Here is a 17,514-nt window from a genome sequence, read left to right as displayed (position 1 = left end):
TTTCGCAGGCTCCACAGCAAACTCATCTCTCAAGGGGAAAGTAAACCAGCCTCTCTTCAGCCAGCCCAGCTAGTGAGGAGCCGATTCCAGAGGCCCAAGCCAAACATAGGAAGGGCAGTTGGAAGGAAAGAAACACGAGCAACAGAAAAGGATGAAACTGAAAAAAAAACTGAAGTTGAGCAAACAGCTCTGCAAAAAGATGAATCTGCTGGCATCCCCTCCACTGTAGTAAGTTGTAGTACAAGTAAACCACTTCAAGGCATTTTCTTTAATATTTCTCAAAAAGGAGTATAATGCAGCAGTTAAGTAGCGAACAGATTGAAGCTTAGAGGGTATAATATGGTAAACCCTTACCAGGTTGAGCTATTACAGACATTACAACAATGAACTCTTTAAAATCTATTTATTTTTAATAAATAAAAGCATTATTATGGAAAACGAAGGGTATGGTTTTGGTTGGATTTGCAATAGAAGGAAAGATTAGGCACAATCAAGTAACTCCTGGCTGGGCTCATATCAACTACTTAAAAATAAGGGTTTTGCATCATCCTTCCTGATTAAATAAACTCCATGTTGGGGAAACTAAGTGAGGGAGGCCAGAAAGGCAAGGAAGGAACAGCAGGAAACAATCAGTTCTTACATACAAAGCTACATTCTATTTTTTAAGCTTTTTGTGGCACAGTGCTACTGCCATAGAAGTAAGACTGTGCCTGCTGACTTTACCATAAGCTGGTTAACCTTAGGCAAGTTACTTAGCACCTTCCTACCTCTGTTTAAGCATCTGTAAAATAGAGGATATTTAGCTGCATTTTGTTTACTGATTCTTAGGTTTTGTAACTTGCAATGAAATACTCTGAAAGGCACTATGTGCAAAACAGCATGCTCAAAACTTTCAAACTTGGGTGTCTATAGTTAAGCTCTTAAATCCCCTAAGGTGCCTAAATATGGATTTAGATGCCTACCTGTGGGCACTCAGATTTTAAAATTCTGTCCTATGATTGTTTTTCTGCCTGCCCATTAATGGAATTACATGCTCAAATAGTTTTCATTTTCATATTTACAGAGAGCCTTAGTTTCTGTGATTTTATAAAATGCAATCCTATTTTAAAACATGGGACATTTTAGTACTTGTTTGCAGTACATGACCACTATTGATGATAGTTATATTTTCAGCACAAGCCAAAGGGTGAAAATAAAGCTGTGTCTTCTGAAGCTTCAGGAGATAAGTTGTTGGGCTGTGAGAAACAGACACCAGAAGGAGAATCTCCAGTGCCTGATATTTACCAAAATGTGTCAGATGAACAAAGCAGGTGAGCTGAAGTTTAGGAAACAAGTTTGAAAGCTTTTCATGCAAACATTTACCTATTGTACAAATGAGATCCCTGTGCATGTATCAGTACCTTTCTTCCCAATGTTTTCCAATTCTCTCTGGTCCTTTATTTCAGTGCTAGCATCTAACATTTTTATTCTGTGGCTTTCTTTAGTTGAGCCCAGGTGCTTGATATTGTTTCTCTGTGGGGCTGTCTTGAATATATTTGAGTTCAAAGTTCTTTCCTACCAAGTTTTGTCTTCCTGGGGGTAGTTTTTTCCAAATGCATATAAATGTCTAATACATTAATACTTGCATGTTTTTTCAGATAAGATTTCCAGTATTGTTAATGGCAAAGTCCTTATTTGTTTCCTCTGACCCAATGTATTCTATGTTGTTAGTCTAGGTGAATGCAAGTACTAAGTATGTATTTGGTTACTGGTTTCCCTGATGCTATTAGTGTTGCTAGCAACAGAAAAACTAAAGTTCCTGATTACATAAATAACTAAAATAGCTAGATCTCCAACAATTTTATGCCTCTTATAGAAAAAGAATACCTCCAAAAATACTTACTTTAAATAGATCTTTTTTCAAACCACAAGAAATTCTACAAACTTTTTTAACATTGCAGAAACACTAATTCTTTAAAACAACTTCTTAGCCTTTGCCAGCACTTGCAAGGCAACACATTCTATCCTTGGAGCCAGGGAACTATGCATGTGGCTGTTCCTTTTGGAGATTCCAGAGGAAGTCACATTTTTCCAGCACCCACAGGCAAGGGGAATCTGTTGGCTTGACACATGTATCTTGATTGGGGGAGATGGGAGGGAAGTAAAGTAGTAACGGTGGGATTCTAGAGACCCACCATCTTTCAAATACCTTGCTCCTGCCCTTAATTATTACTCCTTTGTTATCTCTTCTCTTTTATTTATAAGAAATTCAGAAAGATTGAAAACCTAATCTGAGTACCCCTGGAACCAGAGTAGCTATAATGAAATGCCCTCACTTTCCCTTCTTGTTATTGATGCACCTCTATGTTAAAAATGAAATAACAGGGCACTAATTAACCTGAGGTATTGGGGTTCTTAGCTCCTGACCAATTACAAGCAAAGGGGTTGGACTAACAAAATAAATTTTGGAGTGCTTCTTTCATTGTGGTGCTTTTTAAATCATTGCACAATTTCAAACATTCTAAATTTGTATTGGCAATATTGCAACCTTTCTCATCACAGAAGCAATACGTGGATTTGTTTACATCTTATTTTTAAATTAAGACTCATAAGGCACATGTTAGTTTCCATTTACAGTTGCAACTTAATGTTGTTAGTAGACATTATGAATTAACATGAAGTATTGTTAGTGTCACAATTTAAGACCAAGTTATGAGGCCTTCTCACCCATAACCCTTAGAATCAAAAAAGGGTTTGCATATAACTGATACATTCAGGTAGAAGTATTGTCACACAAGCATAGCCAGGATTTAAATATTTAAATTCTGGAAATTAGGTATCTAGAAAGCCAGAATTCGTTGATTCCCTTCACACCGCTTCTTTTCAGCTTGGGCTACTTCCTAGTAGTATGAAAATAGCTAGCAGTGATGTGTATGACACACAGCAGAAAAATAATAGTAAGAAAAATCTTGACACTGGGCTTTGGCTATGTTACATGTTCAGAGTTACTCCCCAAATGCTGAAAACTAGAAACTGTAAATGCTAAAGGAGCACATTTTCCTGATCTTAAACCAAAAGGCACAGCATGGAAAAAAATTGTAACTCTTTTGTATAAGTATTGATTTTAAAAAATCTGTTAACAATGAGTGCAGTAACAGGTTCCATTAATTGTAACCATGTGACATTTTCTGTTTTTAAATCATTGGCACTGAAAAATCCAGTTCCCAAGAAGATAAGCCATGTGCTATCAAGCCAGCACAGCTAATGAGGAGTTGGTTCCAGAGGGCTAGATCAAACCTGGGAAGGGCATATGGCAAGAAAGAAGAGCCAGTGGCAGAAAAAGTTACTGCTCCAGTTGAAGGGGAAACGGGAAAAGCAGAGGAGAGCCCTTTACCACATCGGGATTCTGATGTACATCTCTCTCCAAAAGTGAGAATTTTACTGAGATCTTTTTGTTTATGCTTATTGATACCTGTCTTTTACCTGCAGCTTTTATGAAGAAACTGCTTAAGTAGGCTAATAAACCCACATACTAGGCATGAATTAAATCATTTTTTTATCCTTATGCGTGATACTTACAGTTTAATATAAACCACTCAGGAACACAGAACAAATGCCTAGATGTTTATTAAGCAAATGGTAAGATTTATCCTGTTTCTTTACCTAAAAACTAAAGACATTTTGAAATTTCAGATATTTTCATGACACTCGATGTTTAAAATGCACAGGCATTTTAAATGCATTACAGACTATTCGTTATTGCCATGTTTTTATTCAGAGACCTCTAGTAACTGATCAAAAAGGAGAGTACTGGATGTTTTTTATTTTCCCCAGTGGTTCTCAAACTTTTGTATTGGTGACCCCTTTCATACAGCAAGCCTCTGAGTGCGACCCCCCACCACCCAATACATCAAAAACACATTTTAAAAAAAATATTTAACACTATTATAAATGCTGGAGGCGAAGTGGGGTTTGGGAGTGGAGGCTGACAACTCGCAACCCCCATGTAATGACCTCACAACCCCCTGAGGGATCACGACCCCTAGTTTGAGAACGCCTGTCCTAGACGTTGCCTTGCCTTTATTGAAGGAATAGCAGCAATGACTAGTTACCGTAAGATGCTTAAAGCCTTTAGAAAGAAGTTCTGATTCAGATTAATTTATGGATAATAACTCAGAACAGGGCCGGCTCTAGGCACCAGCAAAACAAGCTGGTGCTTGGGGTGGCACATTTTTAGGGGCGGCATGGCCGCCGCCAGAATGCTGCCCCTAAAAATGTGCCCCGGCCGTCCTAGCTCACCTCTGCTGCTGCCGCTCGCGCACCATGGTGCGCGAAACAGCTGATTCGCGTGCCGCTGCTCGCCCTCCCTCCCAGGCTCTCAAACCTGGGAGAGAGGGGGAGATCCCGAGCGGCCGCGGCGCGCGAAACAGCTGATTCGCGCGCCGCTGCTCACCCTCCCTCCCAGGTTTGAGAGCCTGGGAGGGAGGGGGAGACTCCGAGTGGCCGCGGCACGCGCGCTGCTTCTCCCCCTTCCTCCTAGGCTTGAGAGCCTGGGGGGAGGAGGCAGGGCTGGGGATTTGGGGAAGGGGCGGAGCTGAGGCGGGGCCGGGGGTGGGGTAAGAAAAAAACGGGGGGGGGGGGGGAGAAATTGTTTCCGCTTGGGGCGGCAAAAATCCTAGAGCCGGCCCTGATTCAGAATGCTTTTTTGTTCTTTAAAAATACCATATGTAATATTAATATTTTTGCTATTCTAAAATAATTTAAAGGCTGAAGTGGATTTGTCCCCAAAAGATGGTTCAGATTCCTGTGGGGTCACCTCACCAAAAAGAAGCATTCAATCAGAAAAACTTTGCTCCCTTGAGAAATCTTTGAGCTGCAACAATCAGAGCGATCAAAGAAAGAGTTGTATGTCTACAGATGTTGAGAGCAGGCTTCCGAATTATTCTGAAAGGTAACGTTCATATTTCATAAATGAATGGTCTTTAAAACACTGTTGTACTAATCCATTCACGTTTAAAAATTGTAAGTATTATAAAGCTTTATCAGTAATATATAACTTTTGTTATGGCAGGGATCACCAGGTGGCACCATTACATAGTCTTAAAGTTTGTTTTCTTGCTGTGCGAGCACATTTTTAATCTTGGAAGAAAATTGCCCTGATAATATTGTTTAGCTTTGGTTTTGTTTGTTTGTTTTTTCCCTGTATGTGTCCCTTTGGTGGAGCTGTGGCAAGCAGCAAGGGAGTTTATTCTCTGCCTCGATGTCACCAACTAGTCCACTTTTTGAGGCATAGTTATTCTGTGGGAACCAGGCATGGATGTTTAGGCTTAGGCCTTTGAAAGTTGGGACTGTCTGCATGCCATATGTGCCCACCTCTGATCAAGGACTGTGTATGTATAAAAAGAACAAGTCATATTCATGCTATATCCAGATTCACTTATTTCTTCTCTTGTGGGATGTTGACCTGCAAAGCCCTGACATCTGCTACCATTGCTATTACATTAATTTTGCCAACCTCCTTGACTAGTTTAAGGATTTATTCCTTGTGTTTGAAGAGTCATTTGTAATCTGTATAGTTCTTAATATAGCCAGACTGAAGGACCACTTCTTGGCAGCCTCTTGGCCATAGTGAAAGCAACAAAATCAGAGGTAGGGATGAATGCCAACCCTTCATTTTATCCAGTTCATCAGATTTCTCATAACCTGATTTGATTACATTCTGAATTCCTGCAATGTTATCCTGCTTCTGTTTGCCATAAAATATTACTCCATTGGCCAGTGTTGTTTGCTTTAAGTCATTAGACAGTGCATCATGCCAAGATGCGATTTTTTCCCCTGAGTGGACTTCTTAAAATACTGTATGCGATTAACCTTTATGGGAGTCGACTTTTTTTTCCTGGTTCACATTGTGCAGATGTTACATATAGTTAGGCTAGTACAGTAGATTTGCAAAAGCTATTTTAATGGTCGGTGACTACTAATATGTACAATCATAATATTTTCCTAGGTCCATTTCTGGAGAAGAAAGTAAACCAAGTGCTATAAAACCTGCACAGCTAGTGAGGGGCCATTTACGGAGGCCAAAGCCAAACCTAGTTAGAGCAACAAGAAAGAAAGAAGCCCTTGAAGAGGGAGAAAACACAACTGAGGAAAAGACTGAAGCTACAAATACGGAAGAAGGTCTGGTATCATGTGGTATAAAATCAGAAAACCTAACCTCATTACTGGTAAGTACTGAACATCAGATCTAGGTCAGCCTATTATGTCAGTGAATGAATTCTTTTCTTCTGCTTTCTTCTTCTTATGACCTATGGATTTTGCAGAATCTACTTTCTGGATATCAGGGGTTAAACTGGTTCTTTGAATCTCATTGCCAGTGATGAATTGATGTAAAAATAACAAGCACAAAGCCTACATAGTTTAGAAGTATTTTAAAAGAAAATGTTTCATCTTTTATATTTTACTGCATTACATTTTGATTTGCCATCAGTGACTTCATTCACTTAAATATTCCGTAATTTCATTACCTGCAAATGTAAATAAGTGTCTTTTACACACTCAACAATACAAATAAAGGCAGCTGTTCATAACCACAACTGCTTAAAATCTGTATGTATGCACACAAGGTCTTTTGTGGCTTATATATTAAATATTAGTGAATGTGGAACTACATAATTCAGGCAACCTGTTGAGGCTTTTATTTTTTATTTTTATTTCCGGGATAGCACTGAGCTGACATAGGTAGGGTTACCATATGTCCGGTTTTTCCCGGACATGTCCGGCTTTTTGGTAATCAAACCCCCGTCCGGGGGGAATTGCCAAAAAGCCGAACATGTCCGGGAAAAATACCGCCGGCCGGGCACTTCCCCTCCCGCGGCTGCTGTGCTCCTCCCCTGACTCTTCGGCTCTGTTTAAAGCCGAGCTGCCCGAGCGCTACCGGCTTCGGGCAGCCCCCATTCTTCCGGACCCTGAGCCGCCGGGCGGGCACTTCCCCTCCCGGGCTCTGGGGGTGCAGGGTCCAGAGGCATGGGGGCTGCCCGAAGCCGGTAGTGCTCGGGCAGCTCGGCTTTAAACAGAGCCGAAGAGTCAGGGGAGGAGCACAGCAGCCAGAGCCCGGGAGGGGAAGTGCCCGGCCAGGGGCGCAGGGTCCGGAGGCATGGGGGCTGCCCGAAGCCCGAGCGCTACTGGCTTCACGGTTTGCCGGGCAGCCTCCAGACCCTGCGCCCCCGGCTGGGTGCTTCCCCTCCCGGGCTCCAGCTGCGCTGGGGAAGCACCGGCCGGGGGCGCAGGGTCTGGGGGCTGCCCGGCAAACCGTGAAGCCGGTAGCGCTCGGCCAGCCCTTTTCGCGTGGCTGGGAGGTAGGAGGGGGAGTTAGGGCGGGGACTTTGGAGAAGGGGCGGGGTTGGGGCAGGGCCGGGGGTGGGAAAGGGGCGGGGCCAGGGCCCCGTGGAGTGTCCTCTTTTTTTTTTATTTTTTAAATGTGGTAACCCTAGACATAGGATGCTTCACTCTATTTCTGTTGTCTGCAGTGTACAACTCAGACTTTTTTTATTTCCTCCTCAGTATATGGTTCTGTCACAGCATGGCTTGCCCTTGTAACTGAAATAGGTCCGGTGCTTCTGTGCCAGTTGGGCCAATTAAGGGGGCAGGGCTGCATCTGGGTCTATAAAGGGTCAGCGAGAGATCGGGGGGATGGGGTGTCAAACTGGCTGAGAGAGCTAGGAAGCAGGAGCAGCAGAATTGCTAGAGTCCCCTGGAATGGGAGACAGTGAGAGCCTGAGATGTAAAGGGTGAGCTGAGTGTGGGACTGTTTTGATACTTTGGACAATAAAACTGTGTTAAAAGAGACTGTGGGCATGGCAGAGAGTCCTTAGCAAGCTGAAGAGAAGCCCTGCCGTCTGACAGATTCACTAAATATTTTGGGCCTGTAAATTATTCCAGCCAAAGGCCTGTAGCTGATGATGTACAATTACTGATACATATTTAAAAAGTGAGATGTTCTTACTGAACTGAACCAACCGATGACTAGTTGAGATTGTGATTTACTGGATAAAGTGAAGATTATTCTTTCACCCCCTAATTTTCTGGGTTTTATGGTGAAGGTTTCTCAGGGAACTTCAATGGCTAATGGGTTTTTGCCATCATCTCAGAAGAAAAAGTTCAAGGGTTCTATGTCAGCAGAGCTCCTGAAGGAAACAGCAACAACAAAATGCTAGGAGGGGCCACTTAATGTAGGGATCTCTCTGCTCTAGGCAAACTTTCTGGTATGTCTGAATGAGGAAAGGTTTTAAAAAAACAAAAACAAACAAACAAAAAAACCTGGGCATGTTTAGTCTTCAGAAAAGAAGACTGAGGGGGAACCTGATAAGTCTTCAAATACGTTAAGTGCTGTAATAAAGAGGACTGTGATCATTTGTTCTCCATGCCACTGAACATAAGACCAAAAGTAATGGACTTAATCTGCAGCCAGGGAGATTTAGGTTAGATATTGGGAGAAACTTTCTAACTATCAAGGTATTCCAGGTATTAACTAGGCTTCCAAAGGAATCCCCATCAGTGGAGGATTTAAGAACAGTTTGGACAAATAACTGTCAGGGATGGTCTAGGTTTACTTGGCCCTGCCCCTTTATAGGGGGCTAGGCCTGATGATTTCATGAGGTCCCTTCCAGCCCTCCGTTTCTGTGATTCTACTGTTCTGTTTAAGCCACTTCATCTAAATTGCTGCAGCATTCTCTCTTCATTTCATGCAAGGGCAGAGAAGAAACCATCCTTCATTCTCCTAATCCCACTGTCTTTGCTTTGTCAGAAAATACAAGCAGTTTCCTCTTCCTAGGTGGATCTAGAACAGGGGTAGGCAACCTATGGCACGCGTGCCAAAGGTGGCATGCAAGCTGATTTTCAGTGGCACTCACACTGCCTGGGTCCTGGCCACTGGTCCGAGGGGCTCTGCATTTTAATTTAATTTTAAATGAAGCTTCTTAAACATTTTAAAAACCTTATTTACTTTACATACAACAGTAGTTTGATATATACTATAGACTTATAGAAAGAGACCTTCTAAAAACGTTAAAATATATTACTGGCACGTGAAACCTTAAATCAGAGTGAATAAATGAAGACTCGGCACATCACTTCTGAAAGGTTGCTGACCCCTGATCTAGAAAGTGTGTAGGCCCTGAGTGTCAATCTTCCTGATTGCTGTAATTTGGCATGGGCCACCAAAGGTGTGGCAATTAGCAGCAGTAACATGAAGTTGAGTACGAAGGGTTATACGGCTGTACAAAAAAACCAAAACACAACTGGGAGCAGTAGTCAATAGTTATTTCAAGTGCTCTTCTGGTTCAGCTGGGCAGCCAGGTTAGCTTAGAAAAAGGTTGTCTAAGAAAGAAGCAGAGGTTACAGTTTTGGATTGTGTTTAAGAATTTGACTAATGCTTTTTTTGTGTGGAAAGGATCTATTTAGAGATAATGGAAAACTCTTAATACCATTAGTATAGCATTGTCCACTATCAAATATGAACTTACTTTGGCAGTCATTGTCTTCATGTCTATTTAGCACACTGGTAACTTAGTGGAAGTTGCATCCTCCACAGAGGTTTCACGGAAAAAAGAGTCTGCAGACAGTATTGAGGCAGTGCCTCCTAAAAGGAGCAGGCAGTCCTGTAAATTCCAGTCTCCAGAGAGATTGTCGGAGAGTGAAAGTCAAATAGAACAAGAGGAAGATTCTCAGCCTCTTTACGCTCAGGAGAAGACCTCAGACAAACTGATCAGGTGAAGTAACTAAGGGTTTAATAATGATACTAGCCCAACTAAGATCCCATAGTTAAGTTTCTCACTTTTTCCGTCTGCCCACTCTTCTGATGTGGGGTGGATGGGGGTGTGTGGGCATGCGCACTCATACTTATTCCCCAGATGTTTTTTCATGGATGGAATTCTCATCTTAAAACTCTTGACCACTTCTGTCACCCAGCTGTACTTGAGTCTTTCTCCTGCAAAGTCAGTGTGGAGAATAGGCTCTTTCTTGACTAAGCTGCCTGCTGAAGGGTTCACAGAGTGCTTGCGCGCATGCGTATTTTACACTCTTGATTCTCCAAAATAAAAAGGAAACAATCCCCTCCTCGCTATTGCCATAAATTACCAGGTCCTTTAAATTTCACTGCACAGCACAGTTTTCCAGAATTTCTGCCTGAAGTTAAAAGATAAGGAAACTAATTATATCCACAATACAATATCAGTACTTGGAACATTCACAAAGGAATGGGAATGCTGACCAAGGGAAGTACTGATTTTATTTTTCCCAGTGTATGATCGTAATTAATTATCATGTCTCAACACTGGTCATAATCCCAATTACCACGTGAGTTCACTGCGACTGTAACATTAATTCCTTTTTATGTTTAATATTGCTATTTTACTAAAAAGTGAATTTCTTTTTTTATATCCATTTAGAAGGCAGTCTAGAAGGTCATCCGAACAGGCAGGCCTGCCAAAACGTGTATCTGAGCTAAGAACTTCTTCTGCCTCTGAATGTGAAGTTGATCGCTGTGAAAAGGGAAAACCACGTCGAAAGATTAAACCAAATATCACCAAAGGCAAAGGCTTGAAAACGGCCCACAGCAAGAGATCTGGGAAAGAACATGGGAGTTCAAAGGTAACCTTGGTGACCCTCCGAGCTTCTCAAGAGGAGGATGAAGATGATGCAGATGAATTTGAGCTGGATGATGAAGATGAATGTTTTTCACCAGAAGAAGTAAACAAAGCTCCAGTGTTTGTTCCTGTAGGTCTTCGATCTCCAAAACCTATTCCTGTCCAGATTGAGGAAACCATGGAAGAGGTATGACATGTTGACTTGTTTTGTAGAGTTCTGGTGTTTTGGAGTGTAGTCTTTCCTTTTGCCACCAGCTTTTCTCACACTTGCCTTCGCTTGAGTTGTAGTAACAATAGCAATTTATTTTACAAATATGTTGTGGGTCAGCAGTTTTTCTGTTTTGTTTAATTGACAAATGGACTGGTGGTGGAGTGGCATTAATATTTGTGGCATGTGTTCTTGGTTCAGGCTGCTCAAGGAACTTAGCCTAAAGCCCAGTCCTGCAATGAGTATTGTGTGGGAGGCTCTGGGTGAGTCCCGTTTCATTCAATGGGGCTCTCTGTGAGCACAGGAATCCACCTTTGCAGAGTACATTGCAAGCTTGCGGCCTAAGACAGAATGGATGCAAACATTTCAATTTCATGTTTGAGTGTCAGAATCAGAGCAACCTGTGTTCTTCTGTTTGCTCTCTCAAGAAACATACCTGACCATAACAATCTTGTCTCATGACATTATACATATTTACATTCTAATTAATGTATGTATTGCACTCAAAAAAACTGTTAAAAGAATGTTAAGGTTGCAAAGTGAAGCACCCAAAATTAGAAAATGCTAGAATTAAAGTTGCCTGTGCAGTCTGAATTCGGGCCCCTTGAGTAAGTTCACCATAATCATCTTTAATTACATGACCACATATTATTTTTTCTAGGCTTTTTAAAAAAAAACCCCACAGAAAACAAATTCTATCATGTCAAACCATTGACACTCACATGGGTCATGAGCTGGGTTGGAACCTTTAGGGCCACATCATAACTCTCTGCCACTTGAGCTAAGAGTAACTGGTAGCAGTAGTAAGCTGTCATTCTCCGTGGACCAACCACTAGAGGGAGATGAGACAGAGAGACACTTTGCCACTGGGTTTCACGTGTACTTACTGACATCAGAAGAATGTTGAGACTCAAAAATCTTTTTGGTTCCATTCTAGGTTTTGGAGGGAAGTGTGCTCCTGTGGTCATGGACCTTTCTGCCCCACTCCCTCATTGACCCCTTCTAGTTTGTCCCTTCCACCCTGTCCTTATCTCAGTCCCGTTTCTCCTCCTCCCCTGGCTCTTCATCCTAGTCTCTTTGCTCAGTTTCCAGTCTTGCTCCCTTGCTCCTTGTCCTGGTCCCAGGTTCCTTGCCCAGCCACTCCCAGACTTGACCCCAGCTCCTTCTCCCAGTCAGTCATTTTTCCACCACAGCTGCCAATCGTTTTGCTCTGCAAGTCAAGTCTTCTTCCTTCTTCTCCTCACTTCCTTGGCTTCTTGCACCCCCACCCTCCTTCCAAAAAAATGAAAACAGACCCACAAAAAATAAACCACCACTCTGACTCTTGTTCCCTCTGCATTCAAGTCAGACTGTCTCCTTCTCCAAGTTGCCTGGGAGTAGGAGCAGTAAGAGCATAGGAGAGACTCTCTTAGCTCTCAGTTGTGTAGCCCAGAGAAGCAATTGCAGAGAGAGCCCTGCTCAGTCCCTGCAACACTGGGCTGGAGCATTCTCAGCTGCTTTGTGGGGATGGTGGATGCATGGTCCGGTTGGCGCACAAGAACTCTGAGGGGATGGAGCATGCTCAGTGCAGACAGAACATTCAGAGAAATTAGCTGCCAGATTCTAGCAAGTGTCTACTGAGCCTGTGCAGATGGAAATTTTTCTTAAGTTTATAGCTTGGCCAAATTGAGCAGGTTTTCAGTACAACAGCAAAAAGCCTTTCCCTGACTCAAAGGCAGTCCTTGCCAAATTTCAAATCCCTGCTTCAAAGTGTGGCGGTATAAGAGCTTCTCAACAAAATGGTTTTTTTTTTTAACCTGTCAAAACTGTGTTTTTCCCAAATCTCATTCTCTGAAATGTCTGAATTATTTTTGCTGAAACTTGAAAAATCTAAATAAATTTCAGCCTGGGGCAGGCACCTAGCATGGAAAATTTCAGCTGGAACAGTTACGTTTAGCAGAGTTATAAGCCACTGAAACCCGGGTCTTATAATGGAAAATTTTGGACAGTCTTAATAATAGGCGGTTCTACCAGCTCCATCTCTAATACATAGTACTGTTGCCCCTTATCAACTCAAGTAACTAGTCAGAGTTTTGGGGCCCTGCGAATGTTCCATTTTGGAGTAGAAATTGGTTTTGGGTATTTTTTTTATGCAGTGCTGTTTATTTACAGAAAATGCACAAATTCCTGTTTCTCTGAACGCAGGAGGAACCAAGAACAAAAGAAGTAGTTTCTTAGGCTTTGTCTACACTACCGCTTTTGTCAGCAAAACTTTTGTTGGTCAGGGGTGTGAAAAAACTGACTGACATAAGTTACACCAACAAAAGTGCCAGTGTGGAAAGTACTGTGTTGGTGGGAGATGCTCTCCAGCTGCCATAGCTACCGCCTCTTGTTGGGGGTGGTTTAATTATGCCAGTGGGAGAGCACTCTCCCGCTGGCATAGAGCAGCTACACAGGAGACCTTATGCCGATGCAGCTGCAGCGGTACAGCTGTCTGCTGTAAGGTCTGTAGCATAGACATAACCTTAGTTTACAGCCGCAAGCCTCTTTAGCCAACGCCAGACCCAAAAGTGCTCTCTCTAGTGTTTCCCAGTTTCACTGTGCTTACTGGCTGCTGCTTGTCTGTGTCCCTCTCCACCCCCCCCTTGGGGGGGGCGGAAGGGGCTCTGCCCCTTTTCTTGCCTGTTCTCAGGCCTTGTCTACACTGCCATTTACAGTGCTGAGTCTTTCTTTGCTTAGGGGTGTGAAAAAACACACCCCTGAGCAATGCAAGTTTCAGCGCTGTAAAGTGGCAGTGTAGATAGTGCTACAGTGCTGGGAGCTGTGCTCCTAGTGCTGGTGGCTATTCCCCTCGTGGGGGTGGTCTCTCCCAGCGCTGGAGCCGTGACTACCCAGCCACATTCAAGCGCTGCCGCGGTAGTGCTTTAACATCGGCTGTGTAGACATACCCTCAGTTTCTGTGCGTTCTGCCTTGCCACCACCCCATCTCACCCACCCACCTGGACACAGTGCCCAGTGGAACCCCCCTTGCCCACATGGTGCTTGTTTCTATTAGGCCTTGTTGTAGGTGTGGTCCCGTAGTTGTAAGAAACACTTATCTTAAGAGAAGAGTGGGTGCACACATCAGTTTTGACAAAGGTTTTAACTCAGTCCATAACAAGGTTTCATCCAGCTCATAACAGTATTTTTCCCTTTCAAGTCAACTAGTAAATTCCAGCGGGTTAGGAATTTTTCAACTAAATGTTTTTTTGTTGTTGTTGTTGGAAAATGCTGATTTGTCAAAACTGAAACTTTTTGAGGAATCGTATTAGTTTTGGGAAAACTTTTTTGTCAGGAAAGTTTCTCAGATGCAGGATTAGTGAGAGAGAACACCCCCTGAATAGCCTAATTCAGAGCAGGGTCTGGAACCTGTCTCCTACATCCATATTTAATATGTTGTCGAGTTCAAGTCCATGCACTGAATTTTTGGGCAGTCTGAATTGATTCAGATCAGGGACTTGAACCTGGTACTCACCTGGGATGTGGGTTTCCTCTTGATCTTTTCTTATTCCATATACATTCTAACATCCTTTGTATTCCTGCTAGGGTTTTATCTGAGATAATCTCAGAAAGATTTTGAAACAAGAAAGAGACTATTGGCAAAATGTTCATTTTCACTCTGGCTGTTTTTCCCAACCAAGAAATTGCATACTTCCACCAGCATCCCAGATCCTTTTGTCATTTGCTGATGATGTGATTTGACATTAAAATCATAGAGCTTTTCTAGGTTATTTGAGATTTGAATTCACAGGTATCGTATAGAATTTGTTGCCCATTTGTACCCAAGTGTTTTCTGGAGGAATGACTTTTCAGAGTCTGGCAAATTTGCAGCTAGCATTTCAGATTTGGCATAATTTACTTTAAATCCAGACACTTTCCCAAAATCATAGATTACTTTAGATACAAATTTTAATATTTGGTTTAGAAGAAAATAGTATTACATCATGTGCATATACAGCCATTTTCTTATGTGTTCCTGCAAGTTTTAGACAGCTTTCTTTTTTGAATAAATAGGAATAACTTTGATTTTTTCAGCTTGAAATATCTGTGAATGTCCCAGATGTGCCCTGCATTACTACTGCTGAATATCTGTCTCATGATTTAAATGTGGTTGTCCAGCCTGTGATGCAGAGAGATGAAAATCTGAATGCCTCACAAATTGTAAGCATTCCTTTTTAGTAATATGCTTATGGTTATATAGTATGTTTAATTTTTATAGTGTTAAACATCAGAGCACATGTAAGATAGTAATAGTATGGCATAGTATAGTATAATAGACGGGCATGGCATGAGCAGGAAGTGTGCAAGTTTTCTTTAGATGGTTTTGTCAGTCCAATGTTGATGCTGTACAACCCCATTCAATCAGAGCAGATTGCTCATGCTGAACTTTGCAGTCGAGAATTGGCCATTGGGGACGAAGGTAACATTGAAGATTAATTTTATTTGGGATTTTGGCTGTATTTGACTGATCATTTATATCTTTTCTTCAAGGAAGTGACTACACATGAAAATCCAGAGACTGACACAGGTAAATACAAGAGACACTTATTTTTGGGTGGCCCTCTGTCTTAACATAGACCAAGCCAGCCAACCGTGAGTTGATGAGGTCTTATACATAGTTTTGGAGGAGCTGAGCTAACTGACTACTTCTTCAGTGAGGTCCATCAGACAAACCAAGAGTTACAAGGCTGTTGGCTTACATCCAGATTGTGGCTGTCCTGTGCCCACTCACTCCCATGCACTGGTTACCCATGCTGTTGGTAGCTGTGCTAGGGGAAAAGCAACCTTTTCAGGGGCTTGAAACAATGCCTGAAAGGTACAGAAATGGGCAAATCCATGGCTCTGGTACCAACCACCATCACCATCACTCTCGCAGACTTGCCAGCCAGCACATACTATGGGGGAAACAGGGAAACATCATGACTGAGTCAGAAATTGCTTCCTGGTCTGCTCCTAGGGCAGTAAAATATTTTTTCCCCATTGCAAAAAGCCCCAAATGGATCCATTGGTTTTTAGAATTGCATTTTGAAACTTTGCTAAGAGATGGCTTTGTTTAAAGGTAAATAACCATTTTCAGTGAAGAGGCAAAACCCTACTGGAGTTTATGGGCTTATTTCAGTGTGATGGCTTTGGAACACAGAAATGTTGTATCCTATGTTACCAAGTAGTGGAAGATGAAAGAAGGGAGGTACTGTCATCCAGTGGATAGGGCACAGAAATGAGTCATAAGACCTGGGTCTAGACCCAAACATCTGTGTGACCTGAGCAAATTGCTTCCTCTGTCCATATGTTTCCCTCTCTATAAAATGGGAATACTGCTGCTTACTCAATGTTTGTAGAACACCTTTAGTTTAATGGATGACCATCACTATGTGTGTTAAGTATTGCTACTAATGTCTGGAATCCCCAAGAGGAATCAAATTGAAAAAATATGTTTTGTTTCAATTTAGCAAAGACAGTAACATCCGCTTTTTGATCATGTTTTAGTTAAACTTCTAAGGAAATGACTGTGCTTGTGATTTTACATGTATGTGAACAATTTTGCAGGGATTAATGATGGAAGCACTGAAGCTGCCATGACATTACTTGCAATGGGAGATCCAATGTTTCAGTTAAAAATAAGCAGTCAAGGTATGATCTATTTATTTGCCAAATCCTTCCGTGTGTGTCTTGGGTTCACTTGTGGGTTGGGGTTTGGGTAGAGGTCATAATAACCCTTCCTTCATATCCTGTCACTATAGCAGCAGGTCTGGATTCTTCCTTAGTGTTCAGTATGAAAGACAGGAGGATGTATTGGGCCATGATTCACTATCTAGCGAGGTAAAGTGGTCCAGCCCCTAGCCAAAATACTGCCAACTGCATTACATGCTCACCAGAGGTGCGTAGAGCTCTTTTTCAGTGAAACACTGATATGTACCTCATCACATGGAATACATGCCCTGATCAACTAATTTCATACCGGCAGTATGACTCTTGTACATAATGGGCATTCAGCACCTTTTTTTCTCTGCTGTCCTCTGTTTGTACCACTAAGAAGGATTTTGCAGGTGTGTATGTGGATATGTTCACTGCTATATACTACAGTTACTTCAGACTCAGGCTAATAAAGTACTCATGCCACCACACACCCAGATGAATCATTTTATGATTTAAAAATTTAAGTCTAGGTCATTTTATTGTCTTACCTTTTCTGAGATAGATCCAGAACTTGTTCTCAGGTTTGGTCTCTTGCTTAGAGTTAGCAGCAGTTGGCAATACTGCAGAGGAGGAGTGGGGGAGCAGAATCAAAAAAAATTTTTTTTTAAAAAGAAGCCAGTATAGATGGCAACACCACTGCCACCCATATTGAAAGAACGGTTGCAGCACTAGGTAACCGTCACTGGTAGCAAGGGGGCAGAGGAAGTAAATTAATTTTCACTTCAGCCTTCAGCTCTTCATAGAGGTTCAATTGGCTGCTGAAGCTTTAGGAAAATTCTTACTGAATTCTTACTGTTCTTAACTGATCTTTCAATGGATAAAATGTATTAGTTCTTTCTTTGATAGGACACTCAGGTTGTTCATCTAAGTGTTTTTGTTAATTTTTAAAACAAAATTGTACAAAAAACAAATGGTGATTCAAAGGTTGAAGATTTGGTATCCTCATCCAGTCTCTTTTGGGAGATG

At 42.0% G+C, this 17,514-nt stretch overlaps 1 protein-coding gene across 1 annotated transcript in view; it reads left to right on the top strand.

Moving 5' to 3' along the window:
• The window catches only part of BDP1 (B double prime 1, subunit of RNA polymerase III transcription initiation factor IIIB), a 71,263-nt gene that overhangs the window by 35,559 nt on the left and 18,190 nt on the right, over positions 1 to 17,514 (top strand). The window contains 10 exon segments of the mRNA XM_065406560.1: positions 9 to 228; positions 1,174 to 1,310; positions 3,201 to 3,408; positions 4,746 to 4,930; positions 5,987 to 6,206; positions 9,535 to 9,749; positions 10,428 to 10,812; positions 14,887 to 15,012; positions 15,343 to 15,379; positions 16,399 to 16,482. Of these exon segments, the coding sequence (XP_065262632.1) occupies positions 9 to 228; positions 1,174 to 1,310; positions 3,201 to 3,408; positions 4,746 to 4,930; positions 5,987 to 6,206; positions 9,535 to 9,749; positions 10,428 to 10,812; positions 14,887 to 15,012; positions 15,343 to 15,379; positions 16,399 to 16,482 (1,817 nt within the window).

Source organism: Emys orbicularis, chromosome 6 (assembly GCF_028017835.1).
Source record: "Emys orbicularis isolate rEmyOrb1 chromosome 6, rEmyOrb1.hap1, whole genome shotgun sequence".
NCBI classification, from domain to species: Eukaryota; Metazoa; Chordata; order Testudines; family Emydidae; genus Emys; species Emys orbicularis.
Note: the sequence above shows the minus strand (reverse complement) of the source record. Positions and strands in the feature narration are given on the sequence as shown.